Source organism: Lissotriton vulgaris, chromosome 8 (genome assembly GCF_964263255.1).
Source record: "Lissotriton vulgaris chromosome 8, aLisVul1.2, whole genome shotgun sequence".
NCBI lineage: Eukaryota > Metazoa > Chordata > Amphibia > Caudata > Salamandridae > Lissotriton > Lissotriton vulgaris.
This window is the reverse complement of record NC_141696.1, coordinates 812138859-812156340: the sequence shown is the minus strand read 5'-3', so window position 1 is coordinate 812156340 and position 17482 is coordinate 812138859. Positions and strand designations below refer to the sequence as shown.

At 44.0% G+C, this 17482-nt stretch overlaps 1 protein-coding gene across 1 annotated transcript in view; it reads left to right on the top strand.

The window, feature by feature from the left end:
- Window positions 1–338: 338 nt before the first annotated feature.
- TMEM255B (transmembrane protein 255B) overlaps window positions 339–17482 on the top strand; it is a 1152151-nt gene continuing 1135007 nt past the window's right edge. The window contains exon 1 of the mRNA XM_086933386.1: window positions 339–443. Within this exon, the coding sequence (XP_086789512.1) occupies window positions 392–443 (52 nt within the window). The 5' untranslated portion in view covers window positions 339–391. The remainder of the gene's footprint in view (window positions 444–17482) is intronic.

Sequence of the window (17482 nt, the reverse complement as noted above, 5' to 3'; positions counted from 1 at the left end):
CAGTAAAAACATTTTTTCTCAGGTTTGTGGAGAAATGTGTAAAATGTGCCTAGTATTATTCCTCCCGACTCCCGAAAAACAAACATTTAAAGAACAGGTGCTCTGCAACTAGCCTGGTTGCACGCACCTACGAGGTCTCATTTCCGGAACAGAGATGCTGCTCTCGCGCTGGACAGAGGACGGCGAGTGACTTGCACCCCCTCCCTCCCTGATCACTGGGAGAAGCGCTAAGGAAGCTGCAGGACACAAGGGCTGCCTGCTGCCGTCCACTGAAGTTTGCAGCTGCGCAGGGGGCTCCCTACCATCTTCCCACGTAGCTTGTACCACTGCCCGGGAAACCCTCGCACTTACCTGCGAACGTCGGTTACAAGGGGCCGGTGGCAACAGTAGGATGCCGCAGCAGACCCCGCTTTCCGAGGGAGCGGCGTCTCTGGATGCAGAAGGTAAGACTCCCCTTCCTTTCCACACACCTGCCTCTCTCAGCCCATCCTGGCGCCCCAGGAAGGCATCGAACAGCTACCGCGCGGACTCGAGAGCCTACGCACCTTCTCGTGGCCCACGGATACTGCGCCTCGCGCGCTACGGCGCGGCTCAGGTAGCCCCCGATGGAGCAGGCGCCCTCACACCTGCGGTAACGTTTTCCCAAATTAGAGCCGCTCTCTGGAAATGAACTGATGTGCGTAGAAAGTACGTATTTGTCCGGGCGCTTGCTGCTCAGTGCACCTGGATGCTCTTTGTTCCCGCCCGTCAATGCTGGCTGGGACTGGGCTTGTTTGAGTGTTTTCAGAGCTTTATTAGTCTTGCTCCGGTTCTCGCATATTCCTGAGCTTCATGGTATATCAAGTTACGCTTCTTTGCTTGAGTCCATGGTCCCCATATATTTTTAAAAACATTTTTTTCTGGTGTTATTTACAGTAACTATTTAAAAATGCACTATTCCGGAGACTTTATTTGATCTTTCCGAGGTCTGAATGTACATTTGTTATTTCCACGACCCTATTTCCTGTTGACCCTGTTCCCCAAAATATGTCTATTTTGTGCTGTACTATCTGTGACAAGAAATAGCGCTCATTGTTTTCTGGACATTATGTCAATGGTTGAAGCACTTTGGGGGTTCTTTCTCTGATTCTAATCATTGCTGAAAATGGAAAAATGTACTCATTGAACCCATAAATTGGATGGCAGTGCTGTCAAGAGGGGCGGAGCCATGAAAAGCAAAGTCTAGCAGTCAATTTCTACATTTTTTCAAAACTCTGCCACACATAATTTTTCACTAGACAATGTGACAGTAAATCTATTCTGTTTTACATAATTGGTGACAAAGAGCAGGGGCATAGCTTCATGGGAGTTGCCTGAGGTGTGACACCCCACAAATAAATACAGTCTTGGCAGTTGGATCTGGGGGCCCTGAAACGGGTCTGTCTGTGTCAGGTTTTCTTGTCATCCTGTTGCCTCGAAGAGAATCTAACTTTTTCATTTTTTGTATCAGGGATCATTCAATCAGTCAGTATTTGTAAAGCAAAACTTGTCACCGGGAAGGTATTCAGGCGGTATCTGTAGGTCTCATTCTGAAGTTCTGGGTCTTCTATCTATATACATTACTTTGGATCAGGTATGCATTCCATGGGTGGTGTATGGGCGTTACCCTGCATCCAACCATGGATTTTGATGCAAAACCACATTTACAAAGAGTTGTAGACATGGGTCTGGAACAAAATGGTGCACCTGCCTGAGAATGCAACAACATGGAAAAATATCTCAACTTTTCGTTACTTCCTCTTTGCATGTATGCTACATTCTGCAGCACACCCAAAAAGAAAAAATCCTCCAAAGATACTTTTGTGCAGGAAGGTACGTTCTCTTGCACAAAAACTAGCCTGACCATAACACAGACACTCTTGCATAAAACTAGCCTGACCATAACACAGACACTCTTGCATAATGGTGCAAGGATGCCGGGGTTGGCGACAGGCAGCCCAAAGTGTGCCAGGGTTTGGAGAGAGCGTAGCTGCGTCATTTCTTTGAAGATATGCCAACAGTTCTGATTTCTTTTGTGACGCAACGCAGCTCAGCTATTTGTCTTGATGAGCTGCGTTCCACAACTTCTTTGTAAATATGTCCCTTAGAGACTGGTTTACCAAAGAAATAGCAAATAGACACCCATAGAAGCACTCCTTGCATGGATGCAAAATTTTAGAAATCACAAACATTGCCAGAAATAGGCGTGGAAAGCTATGCCAGTCTCAGGTTTCCAGGCATACTACTGTCAATCAAACACCCAAATGGTGATGGGACGAATGCTTGCAAATATTCTAACCTCTGGCAATCCCTTGAAGCAGCATTGCAAACCATTGTTTTTCGCTCACTGAGCCACTCAAGACAGAGGGACTGATTAGGATTCAGCCAGCTGTAAAGGCAGGCAGGGTGGCAGAGGTCTTTACTGCCTTTACTCACTCCACCAAATTTAGAGATGTCCCCCAGCTTGGCAGAGATCTCTCTACATTGGCAGGAACCGCTGTCATGACAGTTCCTTTCAATGTAAGAAAAAGTTTGGTACAAGACGGATGTAGTATCCACACCCGTTTTCTGATAACAACACGCTATGGATTTACTAGCGTGTATGCAAAATAGGAAGATTTCATCCCGGACGTACTAACGCGGGGTGAAATTAATAGGGAGACCCCATCCCGGACTCACCAACGCGAGGTGAAACCAGCATACCGGTTTCCAATATAGAGACGTGGTGCCCACTCACTGATGTATTCGTGGCACAAGCCTCCAATCGTTGGGATGTCTGCAAATAGTTCCCTACAAGTCAGTAAAGCGACTTTCAGGAGTGCATTGCATTAAGCTCCATTGTGAATTTACTCTGCCTGTTATCCTGTCAGGAGCATTGGTCCTGTTCTGCATAGATTCTTCATAAAAAATTGTCTAAGCACCTGGAATTAACTATATACACAAGGTTTTTTTTAAATATACATGGCTTCCCGATGAAGGCTGCCAAGCCGAAACATGCGTAGGTGATGGAACACAAAGCCATGACGATACGAAAAATCAATTTAAAACCATCTTCACAGTTGACGAAACAACCTGATTCTAAAATGCTAAAGAATATCTGAAACTTCATCAGAGTGAATAATGCTGTTACTATATGAACAATAGAAGAATATGTTGGTCATGTGAGATGTACATTTTTAAATGTTCATACATAAAATAAGGAAGAATTTATCATAATAATGATGCAGTATCGAGATACCGTGTACTTTAAAATATAATGAAGGATGAATGAAGAAGGATGATTGAATGTTAGGGTTGTTCCATTATACAGCAATAACAAAAATATTTTTACTAATTGAACTGTATATAGACTAAAATGCATGTATTTATGGTACATTTTCTCCTTTTTTGATACAATTAAAAGATTTAATTTATTCTTTGATCTGGGTTTCGGTATTTAAAGCTTTGGTGCCCCCACTAACTGTAGTTACCTAAGCATTTTCTAATACAATTGCTAATGTAAGAAAAGTTTAACAGGAGGCTCCATCAAACATGACAGCCTGCTGTAAAACTTTTCCAAAGAGTTTTTTATTTTTTCAAAATCAAACCCCGAAAGCAGGAGTTGGTGTTTGGAAAAAAAACTAATGAGCCTAGATACCAGTTTTCTCTCATGGTGTAGAGACCAATTTTCTGTTTTTTTACTGTCCCTAACCATAAGTGTATACTTGGCGTAGACAGATAGTAAAAACAACAGAAGCCACCTGACTTTCCACTCTAAATGGGGCAGACAGTTGGATGACTTCCTCCTGATGGCACCTATTGTATTGGGCTGCTGAAGGAAGCTTTACACTCTAAATATAACTCTGTCTGCGTAAAACTTATGTTCACTCAACTAAAAAACTGGCAGGCGGACCTTAAGTTTGGCCGACAGGGTACTCCGTCAGTACTGCAACAGAGAACCTGTATGCCAAACTAAATAAGCCCCAAAGGCCCATCAACTACACATCAGTACCGACCCTGCTCCTCATGGGAACAATCTGTCTCAACCCTTGGTCGCCTCCAACATTCACCCTGTGGCCCACTGATTTTTTAGTTGGGAAATTTGCGATTCACTACTCCGATTCTCCGATGTCACAGGGAAAAAGCCAGGACGGGTTCCCAAGGCAAGCGCCTTGATGCCTTCGGGTGATACGTGCGCTATATAAGTCGCAATACATACATACATTCTCATTGACTAAGCCATGCCCCTGACGAAGAGGCTGCGTTTTAAAATATCTTACAGGTAAAGGCAACTGCTGCAGAAATTGTTGTGTCCACTAATTATCAGGGAACAATAAGGTAATATAACTCTGGTGGTCGCCCCTCTGGCGCCAATTAACCTCATGCGCGCTAGCGTTATTCCGCTCGCACGCTGAGATTTGCGAAAACGCACTTTAGCTGGGCTCGTCATCAGCGTGCGAGGAGGCTACGCCATGACGAGCCCAGCTCGTCATCAGCCTGGAAGGGGTTAACAATGTTAATCCTTGAACTTACATGAATCTCTCTTCCTTGATATACTATTGTGCAACCGTTCCCTCCAGCTCGATTGTAAAGCGCTCCGATACCCTTGGGTCTGGCCAGCGCTATAGAAAACTCCAAAAATAAATAAATAAAATAAATGATGCACTTCCTGGAGAGATTTATGTTTTGTCTAGTCACAGTTATGACTCATAAAGTGGCGTAGAGGGTTAATGTGCCTGCTGCAAACCACACCGTATAACATGCAGATCATGGATTTGTACTTAATGAAACAGATCAGGAATCTAGAACCATTCAGGAAAAAACTTAAAACTTACCTCTTTACCCTGCCATATAATTTATCAAAACTCCCCCCTACAGCTTCAAATCACATAGTAAACTGTCCAATGTAAGCAACAGCGCAGAGATATCCCTTCGGGAATTGACTCAGGCGCTTAACAAGCAAATAAATAAATAAATAAATAAATGTAGATGGGTAAGTGGGATACTGCTTTTGACACAGAACCTTTTGTTAGTTGCAGTTCTTAAGTTGCAATCCTTGAAATATAGCACAGTCAGCTGTGAACCGGCATCAAGGAGCTGTATGCCAACTGCAAGGCATGGGTTTGGAAACTTCTTATTTTCTTTCACAATCTTTCTTTAAGCTAAGGTTACTTAAAAGGGTTCCTTTGGGTAGTAATAAAGTCTTACTAGTACAATCAACTCCAACTTATGTTATGTTTTAAATCAATGCTTTGTGTTTCTCTTGACCATGTAATCTTTACATATAACATCTACCATGGGGATGATATGGGTCTCCTATACCTTGTTACCCCATTGTCTTATGTAACATTTCCTGTACATTTCTTGTTCTTTGATTAACACACTTGTCTGCTTTTTTGTCTGTGTAATGAGTGTGGGGTAAAGTGCTCTGACATACTACATTGGGACAAATAGCGCTGTAAAAGAAATAAATAGAAAATAAATTGATAAGTGCTATATAAATCATTATTTGTTTAATTATGCATACAGGAAGATATATATGACATTCTTAGAGAGCATTCTTATTTCTTACATACAGGGGCTAAAGTCAAAAACATGCCCGCAAATCATAGTTTCTCTAAAGCTCATTTGATGTGATAACAGGCTGTGCACCTTTGTGTCCCTTCATTGCAGTGGCTTTTGGGTGTTAGGCTCCAGATAGTGCTCAGCCAGGACGATACTGAAACACAACAAGGACTGATGGCCCTTTAAATTAAGCCTTTGTTTTGGGCACAGTTTAAAGTGAAAATAAGAAAGACCTCCTCGCTGCCTCTAGGCTGTTGCTCTGAACTGAAAAGAGACAAGTGAGTGCTGCTGAATGTGAATGCTGAATGTGTCCCGTTGTCTTGCAAATTACACTGACACAAATTCAACATATTTCAGTGGGTCCATCTGGTTCCTGGATCTGGCACAATAGTAGCCGCTGGACTGGGGATCCATCTAGATCCCCCTCATTGTGTGCACTGATTCCAATGGTTCATTTCAAAAGTTGTGTTTATTAACTTTTAGTATTTCCACGCCATTTCATGAACTTTACTTCCATGTTTTGTTTCAGTTGTTGCAATTACATTTTCAATGTTTTGCTCGCAATTTCCAAGACAACTGGTACATGGAAGGCTTTCTTCCAGAACTCTTTGTTATATTTTGTTGTTTCACCTTTTGTTTGTCATATATCTTGAGACGTCGTTTAACTGTGTAATCTTTTGTTACTGGTGCCCTTGCAGCTTGATCTATGGAAGCATTTGTGACACACCTCCTCTGATCAGACTGCGCTACTGAGAAAAGTCTTATTAGTCTTAGCTATTATTATTTATCAAGGGCTTTTATAAAGAAGCCTCATGTAGCTGTGCACTTTTCATATCATAATGGCATGAATCCAGGTGCGCCATGCACATCCATAAACATATGGCCATACATGTGGGATAAACGGCCCTTCTTTACGAGGTACGTTCCCCATCACGTAAGAGATATTGGGCCACTTGTACAAAGAATTCTGTTTTTGTGACTTCCTAATTCTGAATATTTGCAATTCAAAATTGGAAAGTCACAAACAGCAATACACTAATGTGTCTCAGACACATTTATCTATTCCCAGTGGGTCGAAAACGGACCTACATCATTAATATTCATCAATTGGGCCACCTGCTGGGGATAGCAGACCACCATGTCTATGTTTGCTTTTAAATAAAGCAGCTTTTTTTTTTAAATGCAGCCTGTTTTCCTTAAAGGAAAATGAGAGGAGTTTCAAAAAGAAAAATGAAATGTTTCAGGTTCATTTTTTAAGAGTAGGCAGTGGTCCGTGGGACCACTGCCTAATCTTAAAAAACGTTTTCACAACCATTCACAAAGGGGAAGGGGTCCCCTAGGGACCCATTCCCGTTTACAATGGGCTTACCACCTACTTGAAGTAGTCTGTAACTTACAAATGTTTTGTGATCACATTCCAGTAGCAAAACATTCATACATCCTGCTGCGACTCGCTATTAGGGAGGGAGTCTTTGACACTCCCCTTCCTAATACCGACTCTCAAACCCTATTTTGTGAGTTGCTAATAGGTTACTGAATCGCAAAATAGTGTTAGCACATGGCAAAAGGTTATTTAGCTGTCGCAAATGGACGGTGACCGCTAAATCTTTTTGCGCATGTGGCCGTGCAGTTCCCAGATATTGAACCATATGCTGGCATACTGAAATTGGTAATTAGACTAATGTGTATGTCCCAGTTTTCTTTAAATTTTATATTTATTATTTTCAAACAGATATTCGCACGTCATTGACATGCATTTTGACGGCAGCATTGATTTCAATTACAGTTCCTTGCCCCTTTCTGTTATGGGTAGGATTGCGATTTCAAAGATGGTCATGCTCCCGCGCCTGTTATATTATTTTGTTAATTTACCTGTCATTATTCCGATACAGATATTTAATGTGTTGAACACGATCTTGATAAACCTCATTTGGGGCTCTGGGCGGCGACGTATCAGTCTCTGTAAGCTCCAACTTGGGACCAGACTATGAGACCTGGGGGCATCGGACTTTCGTGGGTACTACCATGCCAGCCAACTTCAATGGCTGGCACACTGGGTAGCGGGCAAAAACCTACACGAGATTGGCTACTCAGCAGACCGACTGGCACAGGGAGAATTACACTCCCAGTTATTACCAGGAAGCAAGCTCCCTTCCGATTGCCACCCCCTTCTGCGCACAGCCCTACTGTGCTGGAAGAAGGCACTAGCCTACACTTCAGTGGCGGTACCCTTTGCGGGTAACATCCCCCTGCTGGGCATCCCGACTCCGCAGGGCAGACTCACACAGCATAAAATACGTCCCTGGGCAGAAGCTGGGGTAGATGAGGTGGGCGCCTTTTTTGGAGATGATACATTGATCATGATTCCTTCCTACAGGCCACGGGTGCACCCCAGAGGTTATATTTGCTGCACGCCACAGTGTCCCATTATATACGACTTACCTGGGCTCCTGAGTGACTTCGACCCACGCAACACAAACTGGTTCACTTGCTTTACTATATGGGAGCGGGAGGCCATTTGGTGAGATGGCTCTACACAGGGATCAGGGAACATGCGGCCATACCACTTACTGCACTTAGAGAATCCTGGGTTCAGGATACGGGTGGGGTACTGTCTGATGGGGCATGGCGGACCGTTCTTGAGCATCCCAAGAGAGTATTGAGGACTGTTAAATTTAAATGCATACAGGTAATGGTGCTTCAAAGGGCATACCTAACTTCCCAGAGGTTACATAGAATGTTCCCGGATTCCCCCCACTGTTGCCCACGTTGTAGGGAAGATGAGGCTGGATTTCTCCACATGTTATGGACATGTCCGCACTTACGAAGTTACTGGGCGGAGATTTGTCAGGCACTGCGTACTGTTACTAACCTGTCGGTGCCGGAGGAAGCTTTGTATTGTCTAGTGGGGGTCCCGTAAATGTCCCAAAACACAAAAAGCCAAATTGAAATTTCTAGATCTGGCCCTGTTACTAGCAGTCAGAACGTTGACAATGAGTTGGAAGTCCCCCAGACCACCCAGAACATCCTTGTGGCAGACAGACCTAGTGAAGTGGGGCAGGGCCGAGGGGGTGGCGCTTCGAAGAGAGGAGGAAGGGGCCAGCGGAAGTATCCCATAGCACAGGATTGGGAGGTCATGCTGTTAGACCTGGAAGGGATGGACATGACACCATCGCAGGCGGATAGTCTATAGAGATGAACGCATTGTGTGCCGAAAGTGTAATCGAAGTGGACCCGAGCCCACAGACGCATAGGCTTTTCGGACCCCTTGCAATGTACTGTGATTGATTGACATCACTGTTGAGGAGTGACACATATTGGTTTTTATTACGACCAGGAGACGGGTGGGTAGGGATGGGAGCTGCGGGGAGGAGGGAGGAATAGGGGTTAAGGTTACTTTTCTGTTTCATTGGTTCTTAAATGACGTTTTGCACTGACTAATGATGCTCCTGTTACTGGTGTTCAGATATTACACACACCAGAGAATTGTCTTGGATGTCCTGCCAACTTTTTCTACAAGATATGCCATGATATATATGCAAATTGTCATTGTGTTCAGTTGAGAGAAAAAGAGAAAATGACCATGCTGTGTAGGTTCATTTTGCTGTAATGCCTATTGTACGGTCGAGAATAAAGAGTTAAAAAAAAAAACTATGTGACAGTCTTCCTGTTGTGCAAGGAAAGACCGAAAGGTGCCATTTTTTCTAAATGTTATGTTTAATTTCAACTTAATTTCTGATGTGCATAGTTTATTAAAGCCATTACACTTTTACGCTCTAAAACAATACACTTAAATAGGTTGGTACACATTTTTAAGGCGCGTGAGTTGCCTGGTCGAGTGTGGCAAAGATAGCCTGCCTGCTTGTGCGAATGGTGGCTTGGTTGAAGGCTCCATGCAGCAGCTTTCGACATTCAGATAGCATTACAGGACAGATGAAGAGTATATGAGCCAGATTCACAAAGGTAAACTTAGACCAAAAGCCTAAGTTTCTGACTTTCAGTATTCACAAAGGTAAGTTACGAGAAGTATTTTTCCGGCTGCACTCAGGGCAGTGTTTCCGCACTCGGGGCGGCATCTCCGCACTCAGGGTGGAATCTCCACACTCTTGAGGGAGATCCCCCGATTGTGGCCATTCCACTGTGGGGGTGGAGATTCAACTCTGGGGGTGGAGTGTGGAGTGCGGAATAGAGTCTCCACACTCGAGGCAGAGATTCCACCCCAAATGAGGAGATTCTGCCAGAGTGTGGAAACTCCATCCAGAGTGCAGACGTAAATATATTATATATTACTCGTAACTTACCTTTGTTAATATCGAAAGCCGTAACCTTAGACTTTTGGTCCAAGTTTACCTCTGTGTATTGGACCCTTAGTGTTAAACTCTCCTTTCCATGCCAAAGAATCTGCATTATGCAATCTCAGCAGTTTTAAATAAGAAGGTAGTTTATCCAGGGTAGTTGAATTCCTTCTCAGAGAAGCATAAACTTGAGCTTAATATGGAAAGGGAACTCAAGGTCGACGAAGGAATGCGCCTTAATAACTTCTAGGTGTTAATCACTTGCCAGTCATAGACCCGCTTCACCAATGTTGCTTTATCTTCTTGCATTGAAAGTGAATAAGTAACTCTGTTATGTATTCCTTACAATTCACCAGTTGCTACCTGATTAGTCCATAAGTTCCTAGCTTGTAGCATTTGCTGGGCATCTTCTAAAAGATAGCTGAATGTTGGTTTTATGTGTTTATTTTGTGCCAAACGTAAGGGGCTAGCAACCTTTCTTCCAGCATTCTTTAGAAAAGAGCATTTAAAGGCCAATGTTTGTATTTATTATGACAAACTCAAGGCACAGTTGTGCCTGCGAGGTGTAGTTTGGGAGCTTGCAAAGGGACCGATATGCTTTTGTAGTTAACAGATCTAGTAACCTTGCTGCTCTCCCTGTGGTTATTTTGCAACCATACGAGATGGATAGGAGCAATTTTGCTGCAATAACCTTCTGTAGTGCAGTGGTGGCTGGCATCTACAAGGGGGAGGGGAGTATGCATGAAAAGAAATATATATATATATATATATATAGATGCAAAAGACACTTCCTAGTGTTCACCGCCTCACGGACGCCAAACCAGGACACGGACCACACGGCAAGTTTCGATTTTCAAGTGCTTTATTTCCTCACACCAACAGATATATATATATATATATATATATATATATATATATATATATATATATATATATATATATATATATATATATATATATATATATATATATATATATATATATATTTTTTTTTTACTATTTGCCAAACATCCATAAAAATGCCAAAAGACCACCCAGGAGGCCGCCTACTTGAGAACACCTCCCGCTTCATCGATGTATTTCTGGCCCTTATCGTGAAGGATTTACCTTCATTTGTGAGAGACACGCAGGATTTCCTCCGTATTATGGACAGTGTAACCTGAGAAAGCGACATGCTAATAATAGCACTTGATGTTGTAAATCTTTACACATGCATTGATCATGAACAAGGACTAAGTGCGACAAAGTGGTTCCTAGATAGGAAACATGAGAAATTTCGGGCACATAGCGAAATGATTTTGTGTATGATGCGTTTTTGCCTATACAATAATTTTTTCCTATTCTCTGGTCAGCTATGTAGGCAAATAAGGGGAACTTCCATGGGATCGTGCTTCTCTCCCAGTTACGCGAATTTATTCGTAGGCTGGTGGGAGAAGCACGAGGCCTGGGGAGGCGACAACGAAAAATGGCATGAAAGAATATTGATGTGGACTAGATACATCGATGATCTTTTCATTGTTTGGCGCGGAGACAAAACCTCGGCTGAGAATTACATCTCCACGCTCAACAATAACAATCTGAACCTAAAATTCACTAGTACTATTAGTGAAAGTAGTGTATGTTATCTGGATTTAGAAGTATTTGTGGATAATAACCATCTCCATACTAGACTCTATAGGAAGCCTACGGCTGGCAACGGCATATTACACGCGGCCAGCCACCATCCGAAAAGTCTAGTCAGAAACGTACCCTACGGCGAATTTTTGCGCCTAAAAAGGAACTGCTCAGCGGAAACAGACTTTAGAGATGCCCAAAGTGATGCTAGCAATAGATTTCAGGCTAGAGGCTACTCAAAAAGCCTATTAAATCAGGCAGCCGCTAAAGCAGATACCGTCAACAGAAGGGATCTCCTGTTGGTGAAGGAGACGCAAAATGAAAACGATCATGTCAGAATGATCACCACCTTTAATGTCAAATCGGGAGATCTGGTTCAGTCCTTTAAGAAAAACTGGCACATATTAAAAACAGATAACACTCTGAAAAAGTATATTTCCGAGAGACCCACGATCACCTACCGAAAATGCCAGACACTTTCAGATCACCTGGTTCATAGCCATTACGCCCCCTCCAAAACAACTGTAGCTACCAACAAGATCATTGGCTTTTTCTCGTGTTTACGATGCAAAGCCTGCAAGCATAGCCAAAAAGTAAAAGAATACCCTGGTAGAACAGGAGAGGGTAAACCTAACAGAAAAATCATGAAACATCTTAATTGCAATTCTGACTTTACAGTATATTGCCTCGAGTGCTCTTGCAATAAACGCTATATAGGTAGTACCATCAAACCTACCAAACTAAGAATCCTGGAGCATATGAGGGCTATCGCGAACAATGATAAGACCTATCCGGTAGCCCGTCATTTTGCTGAATTTCACAAAAGCAATAGGGACCAAGTCACAAAATCAGAACGTGGTGGTGACAGGGAAAAGACACTCCGCATCACAGAGTCAAAATATATTCTGGACCTAAAAACGATGGTACCGTGGGGCCTGAATAATGATGCAGAAATGTGGGTTCACCTGTAAAATAGAATGAGGCAATACTCTTGGCGTTTATTGTACATATGAGATAATGTTTCTTCTCCATATCAGTATGATTTAAGATGAATTCCTTGTAAATATGCATATATCTGTCTATGCTTGCGCAATCCCTGGTGAGAGCCATGCCAATATGTAAATATCTGTATCATATATAATTTTGGGATCTAAGCCCATACAGGGCTTCACAAAGCAATAAGAAAATGAAAGACATTATGTTGAAATGTAAATACTCTACGCAAAACTAGGGGATACACCCCTACATAACTAATTTTGAAAATCACAAAAGATCCCTCTTTCCAAATGTGTATATATATGAATAGATAATTTGATACAGAATTACAGTGTGCACAAGATTAATGTAAAGTTTGTCAAAGTCAACTATTTTAATTTGCACCTGAGCACTTTATTTAAGCCATTTGAACTAAGATACAATACTTGTAATAGTACACCTCAAGATGGCCGCCGTTTCCATGCATGAAAAGTACCATCATCTATGTCGATGAAATGAAACTAAGCGGATGGTTTAAAATGGCTTTTGTATGTTTGCACAAACTGACACTGACGAAGCTAACTGGCTAAACGCGTCTGTCAGGGGTGAAGGGGGGTTTGGAAAATGAATAAACTTTGAAGAAACATCCCTCACATCGGAGTGCTTGCCGTTTTTTTGACCTGGATTGGTTGGATTGGTGGCTGCAACGGGACCGCCCACGCCAGCTCCTCTCCTAACCAGCGGTGGTGGGGAGAAATATATATATATATATATATATATATATATATATATCCTACTGGCGCCGCCATTAGGTAGTTATATTTAGGACCTAGTTTCCATAGGAAATCCACAACATTCTATTTGGAATTACTTTGGCGCTGGTGGACGAATCTTCGTGACTTTCTCCAAGAAAATGGCCTGCTCAGTTCCGCTCCTTCCCTGAAAGTTTGGGGGTGATTCGTCAAGTGGGGGCTGAGAAAAAAGGGGGGTCCCAAAACATGTTTTCCCCATGCAATTTTCCATAGGGACCTTTAACCAGGGCTACAGCCCGAATGGCTGAAAGGAATTACACCAAATTTGGCAGAGAGGTAGAGTTTGGTTCACAGATTGTGCTTTTTGTTAAGTGGTGTAAATCTGTTCAGTAGTTTCTGAGAAAATTAAAAGTAAAATCTTAGCGATATCTAGAGACAGAGTTCTACACACGTACAGAGATCCGTTCAATTACGAGCGCGAGCTGCATGCTGATTGGCTGTCAACTGTCTGCCAACACTCCAAACCAGGACGTGTTGGCAGCCATCTTGTGCCTCGGTAGAACCGAGACACAAGAAAACAGGGAAACAAAGGTGAAAATGAAGAAGAGGGGGCAGGGTAGAAACACCCTTACCCCCTAGGCCTGCTCAGGGGGCACCACAAGTACCCCCAAGGCCCCCCTCAATTAAAAATTGTAGGGTACGCGCACACTGCTGATCCCCCCCCCACCAGGAACCTCCAGTATGCACCAGGAAGCTGCATTGCAGAGAGGTGTAATGAGGCCACGTCCCTTTATACAACACTCTGCGAAGCAGCTCCGTGGTGCTTACTGGAGGTACCTGGCGAGCTAGTTGGCCCCCAGGGACCCCCAGTAATCAAGGAAATTACTTCCCCCTCTGCAAACGCGCCAGAAGGGCGCGTTTGTAGAGTGGTGCAGGGAGGGGGCAGGGCTTGAGATGACAGATTGCACCACTCTTCAAACGCGCCCTCTGGCGCGTTTACAGAGGGAGAACTAATTCCCCTTGAATACTGGGCTCCCTGGGGGCCAACTAGATCACCAGGAACCTTCAGTATGCGCCAGGGGCTGCTTTGCACAGAGTTGTAATGAGGCTCCGCCCCTTTTTACACCTCTCTGCAACGCAACCCCCTGGCGCGTTTACAGAGGGGGAACTAATTCCCATTGCATATTGGGGGTCCCTGGGGGCCAACTAGCCCATCAGGAACCTCCAGTATGCGCCAGGGAGCTGCATTGCAGAGAGGTGTAATGAGGCCACGCCCCTTTTTACACCTCTCTGCAACGCAGCCCCTTGGCGCGTTTACAGAGGCAGAACTAATTCCTCTTGCATATTGGGGGTCCCTGGGGGCCAAGTAGCCCACCAGGAACATCCAGTATGCGCCAAGGGGAATTAGTTTCCCCTCTGCAAACGCACCAGGGGGCTGCCTTGCAGAGACGAGTAAAGAGGCCATGCCCCTTTTTACACCTCTCTGCAAGGTAGCCCCCTGGTGCATACTGGATGTTCCTGACCCCCTAGGCCTGCTCAGGGGGTCCCACAAGGACCCCCAAGGCCCAAAAATTATTATTTTATTTTTTTAAATCCCGGGATACGTGCAGGGTACGTGTACACTGCTGATCCCCAAAAAAAACATAAAGGCACCACTCTGCAAATGCGCCCCCTGGCACGTTTGCAGAGGGGGAAATAATTCCCCTTGAATACTGAGGGTCCCTGGGGGCCAAGTAGCCCACCAGGAACCTCCAGTATGCGCTAGGGGGCTGCCTTGCAGAGACGTGTAAAGAGGCAGGCCCCTTTTTACACCTCTCTGCAACGCAGCACCCTGGCGCATACTGGTGGTTCCTGGTGGGTAGTTGGCCCCCAGGGACCCCCAGTATTCAAGGAGAATTAGTTCCCCCTCTGTAAACGTGCCAGGGGGCTGCGTTGCAGAGAGGTGTAAAAAGGCGCAGGGCCTCATTACACCTCTGTGCAACGCAGCCCCCTGGCGCATACTGGAGGTTCCTGGTGGGCTAGTTGGCCCCCAGGGACCGCCAGTATGCACTGGGAATTATTTCTCCCTCTGCAAACGCGCCTCGGGGCTGCGTTGCAGAGAGGTGTAATGAGGCCACGCCCCTTTTTACACCTCTCAGCAACTCCGCCCCCTGGCTTATACTGGAGGTTCCTGGTGGGCTAGTTGGCCTCCAGGGACCCCCAGTATGCAAGAGGACTTAATCCCCCAACTTAGAACATGCTACGGGGTGCGTTTGCACAGTGGTGAAGGTAGGGGGCGGGGCTTAAGGTGATATGTGTGCAAACATGCCCTGTGGCGCGTTTTAAGTTGGGGAATTAATTCCTCTTCAATCCAGAGGTTCCCTAGGGGCCAACTAGTTCAACAGGTACCTCCATTAAGTGCCATGGAGCTGCGTTGCAGCGTGTTGTAAAAAGGGGGCATGCCCTCTGAACACCTCTCTGCAATACAGCTCCCTGGCGCAGACTGGAGGTACCTGGTGGGCTAGTTGGCTCACATTGGACCTCAGGATTGAAGAGGAATTAATACCCCAATCTAAAACGTGCCACAGGGCGTGCTTGCACACATGTTACCTCAGGCCCCACCCCCTTCCTTCACTATTGAGCACAATATTCCTCTAAAATCATCGGAACTACGAATTCCGATGTACTCACCTGTTATCACAAGAGACGTCAGTGCTGCATCTATGAGCCCAGTACGGACCCTGAAAAGTAAATCTAAGCGTACTTACCAGTAACTTGTATTTCCTTCCTAAGGAATCTATTGTGTGGTTTTCACCAGAAAAGTTTCTAAGTGTCTGTTTTAGAAACGTACAAATATTCCTCTAAAATCAGCCGAACTACGAATTCCGATTTACTCACCTGCTTTCAGAAGATACCTCAGTGCTACATCTTTCAGCCCACTACTGATCCTGAAAAGTAGTTCTAACCATACTTACAGTAACTTGAATTTCCTTCCATAGTCTAACATTGACTGGTTTCACTTGGAAATTCTTCTAAGTGTGGAGTTTTGGAACTTAAAAAAATTCCTCTAACATCAGCCGAACTACGAATTCCGATTTACTCACCTGTTATCAGGAGAGACCTCAGTGCTTTATCTTTCAGCCCACTACTGATCCTGAAAAGTTGTTCTAACCATACTTACAGTAACTTGAATTTCCTTCCATAGGCTAACATTGACTGGTTTCACTTGGAAATTCTTCTAAGTGTGGAGTTTTGGAACTTTAAAAAATTCCTCAAAAATCAGCCGAACTACGAATTCCGATTTCCTCACCTGTTATCAGGAGAGACATCAGTGCTCCATCTTTCAGCCCACTACTGATCCTGAAAAGTAATTCTAACCATACTTACAGTAACTTGAACTTCCTTCTATAGGCTAACATTGACCGGTTTAACTTGGAAATTCTTTTAAGTGTGGAGTTTTGGAACTTAAAAAATTCCTCAAAAATCAGTTGAACTACAAATTCCGATTTACTCACCTGTTATCAGGAGAGACATCAGTGCTCCATCTTTCAGCCCACTACTGATCCTGAAAAGTAATTCTAATCGTAGTTACAGTAACTTGAATTTCCTTCTATAGGCTAACATTGACTGATTTCACTTGGAAATTTTTCAGTGTGCAGTTTTGGAACTTTAAAAAATTCCTCAAAAATCAGTCGAACTACGAATGCCAATTTACTCACCTGTTATCAGGAGAGACCTCAGTGCTACATCTTTCAGCCCACTACTTATCCTGAAAAGTAATTCTAACCATACTTACAGTAACTTGAATTTCCTTCTATAGGCTAACATTGACTGGTTTAACTTGGAAATTCTTCTAAGTGTGGAGTTTTGGAACTTGAAAAAATTCCTCAAAAATCAGTCGAACTACGAATTCCAATTTACTCACCTGTTATCAGGAGATACCTCAGTGCTGCATCTTTCAGCTCACTACTATTCCTGAAAAGTAAATTTAACTGTACTTACGAGGACTACATCCTACTGGGAGACCTCAACTACCACCTGGAAAAGAAAAACGACTCCAACACCACCACCCTTCTGGACAACCTGGCCAACCTCAGAATCGAACAACTTGTCAATACCCCCACCCACTATGCCGGACACACGCTCAACCCAATCTTTACCTCCAGCAAACACATCTCCTTCAATCACACCACAGCTCTCCATTGGACGGACCACAGCTGCGTTCACTTCAACTACAAAAAGACCACAACCCACAACCCCCTACAACCTATTCCCCGAAGAAACTGGATCAAAATTACTACCGAC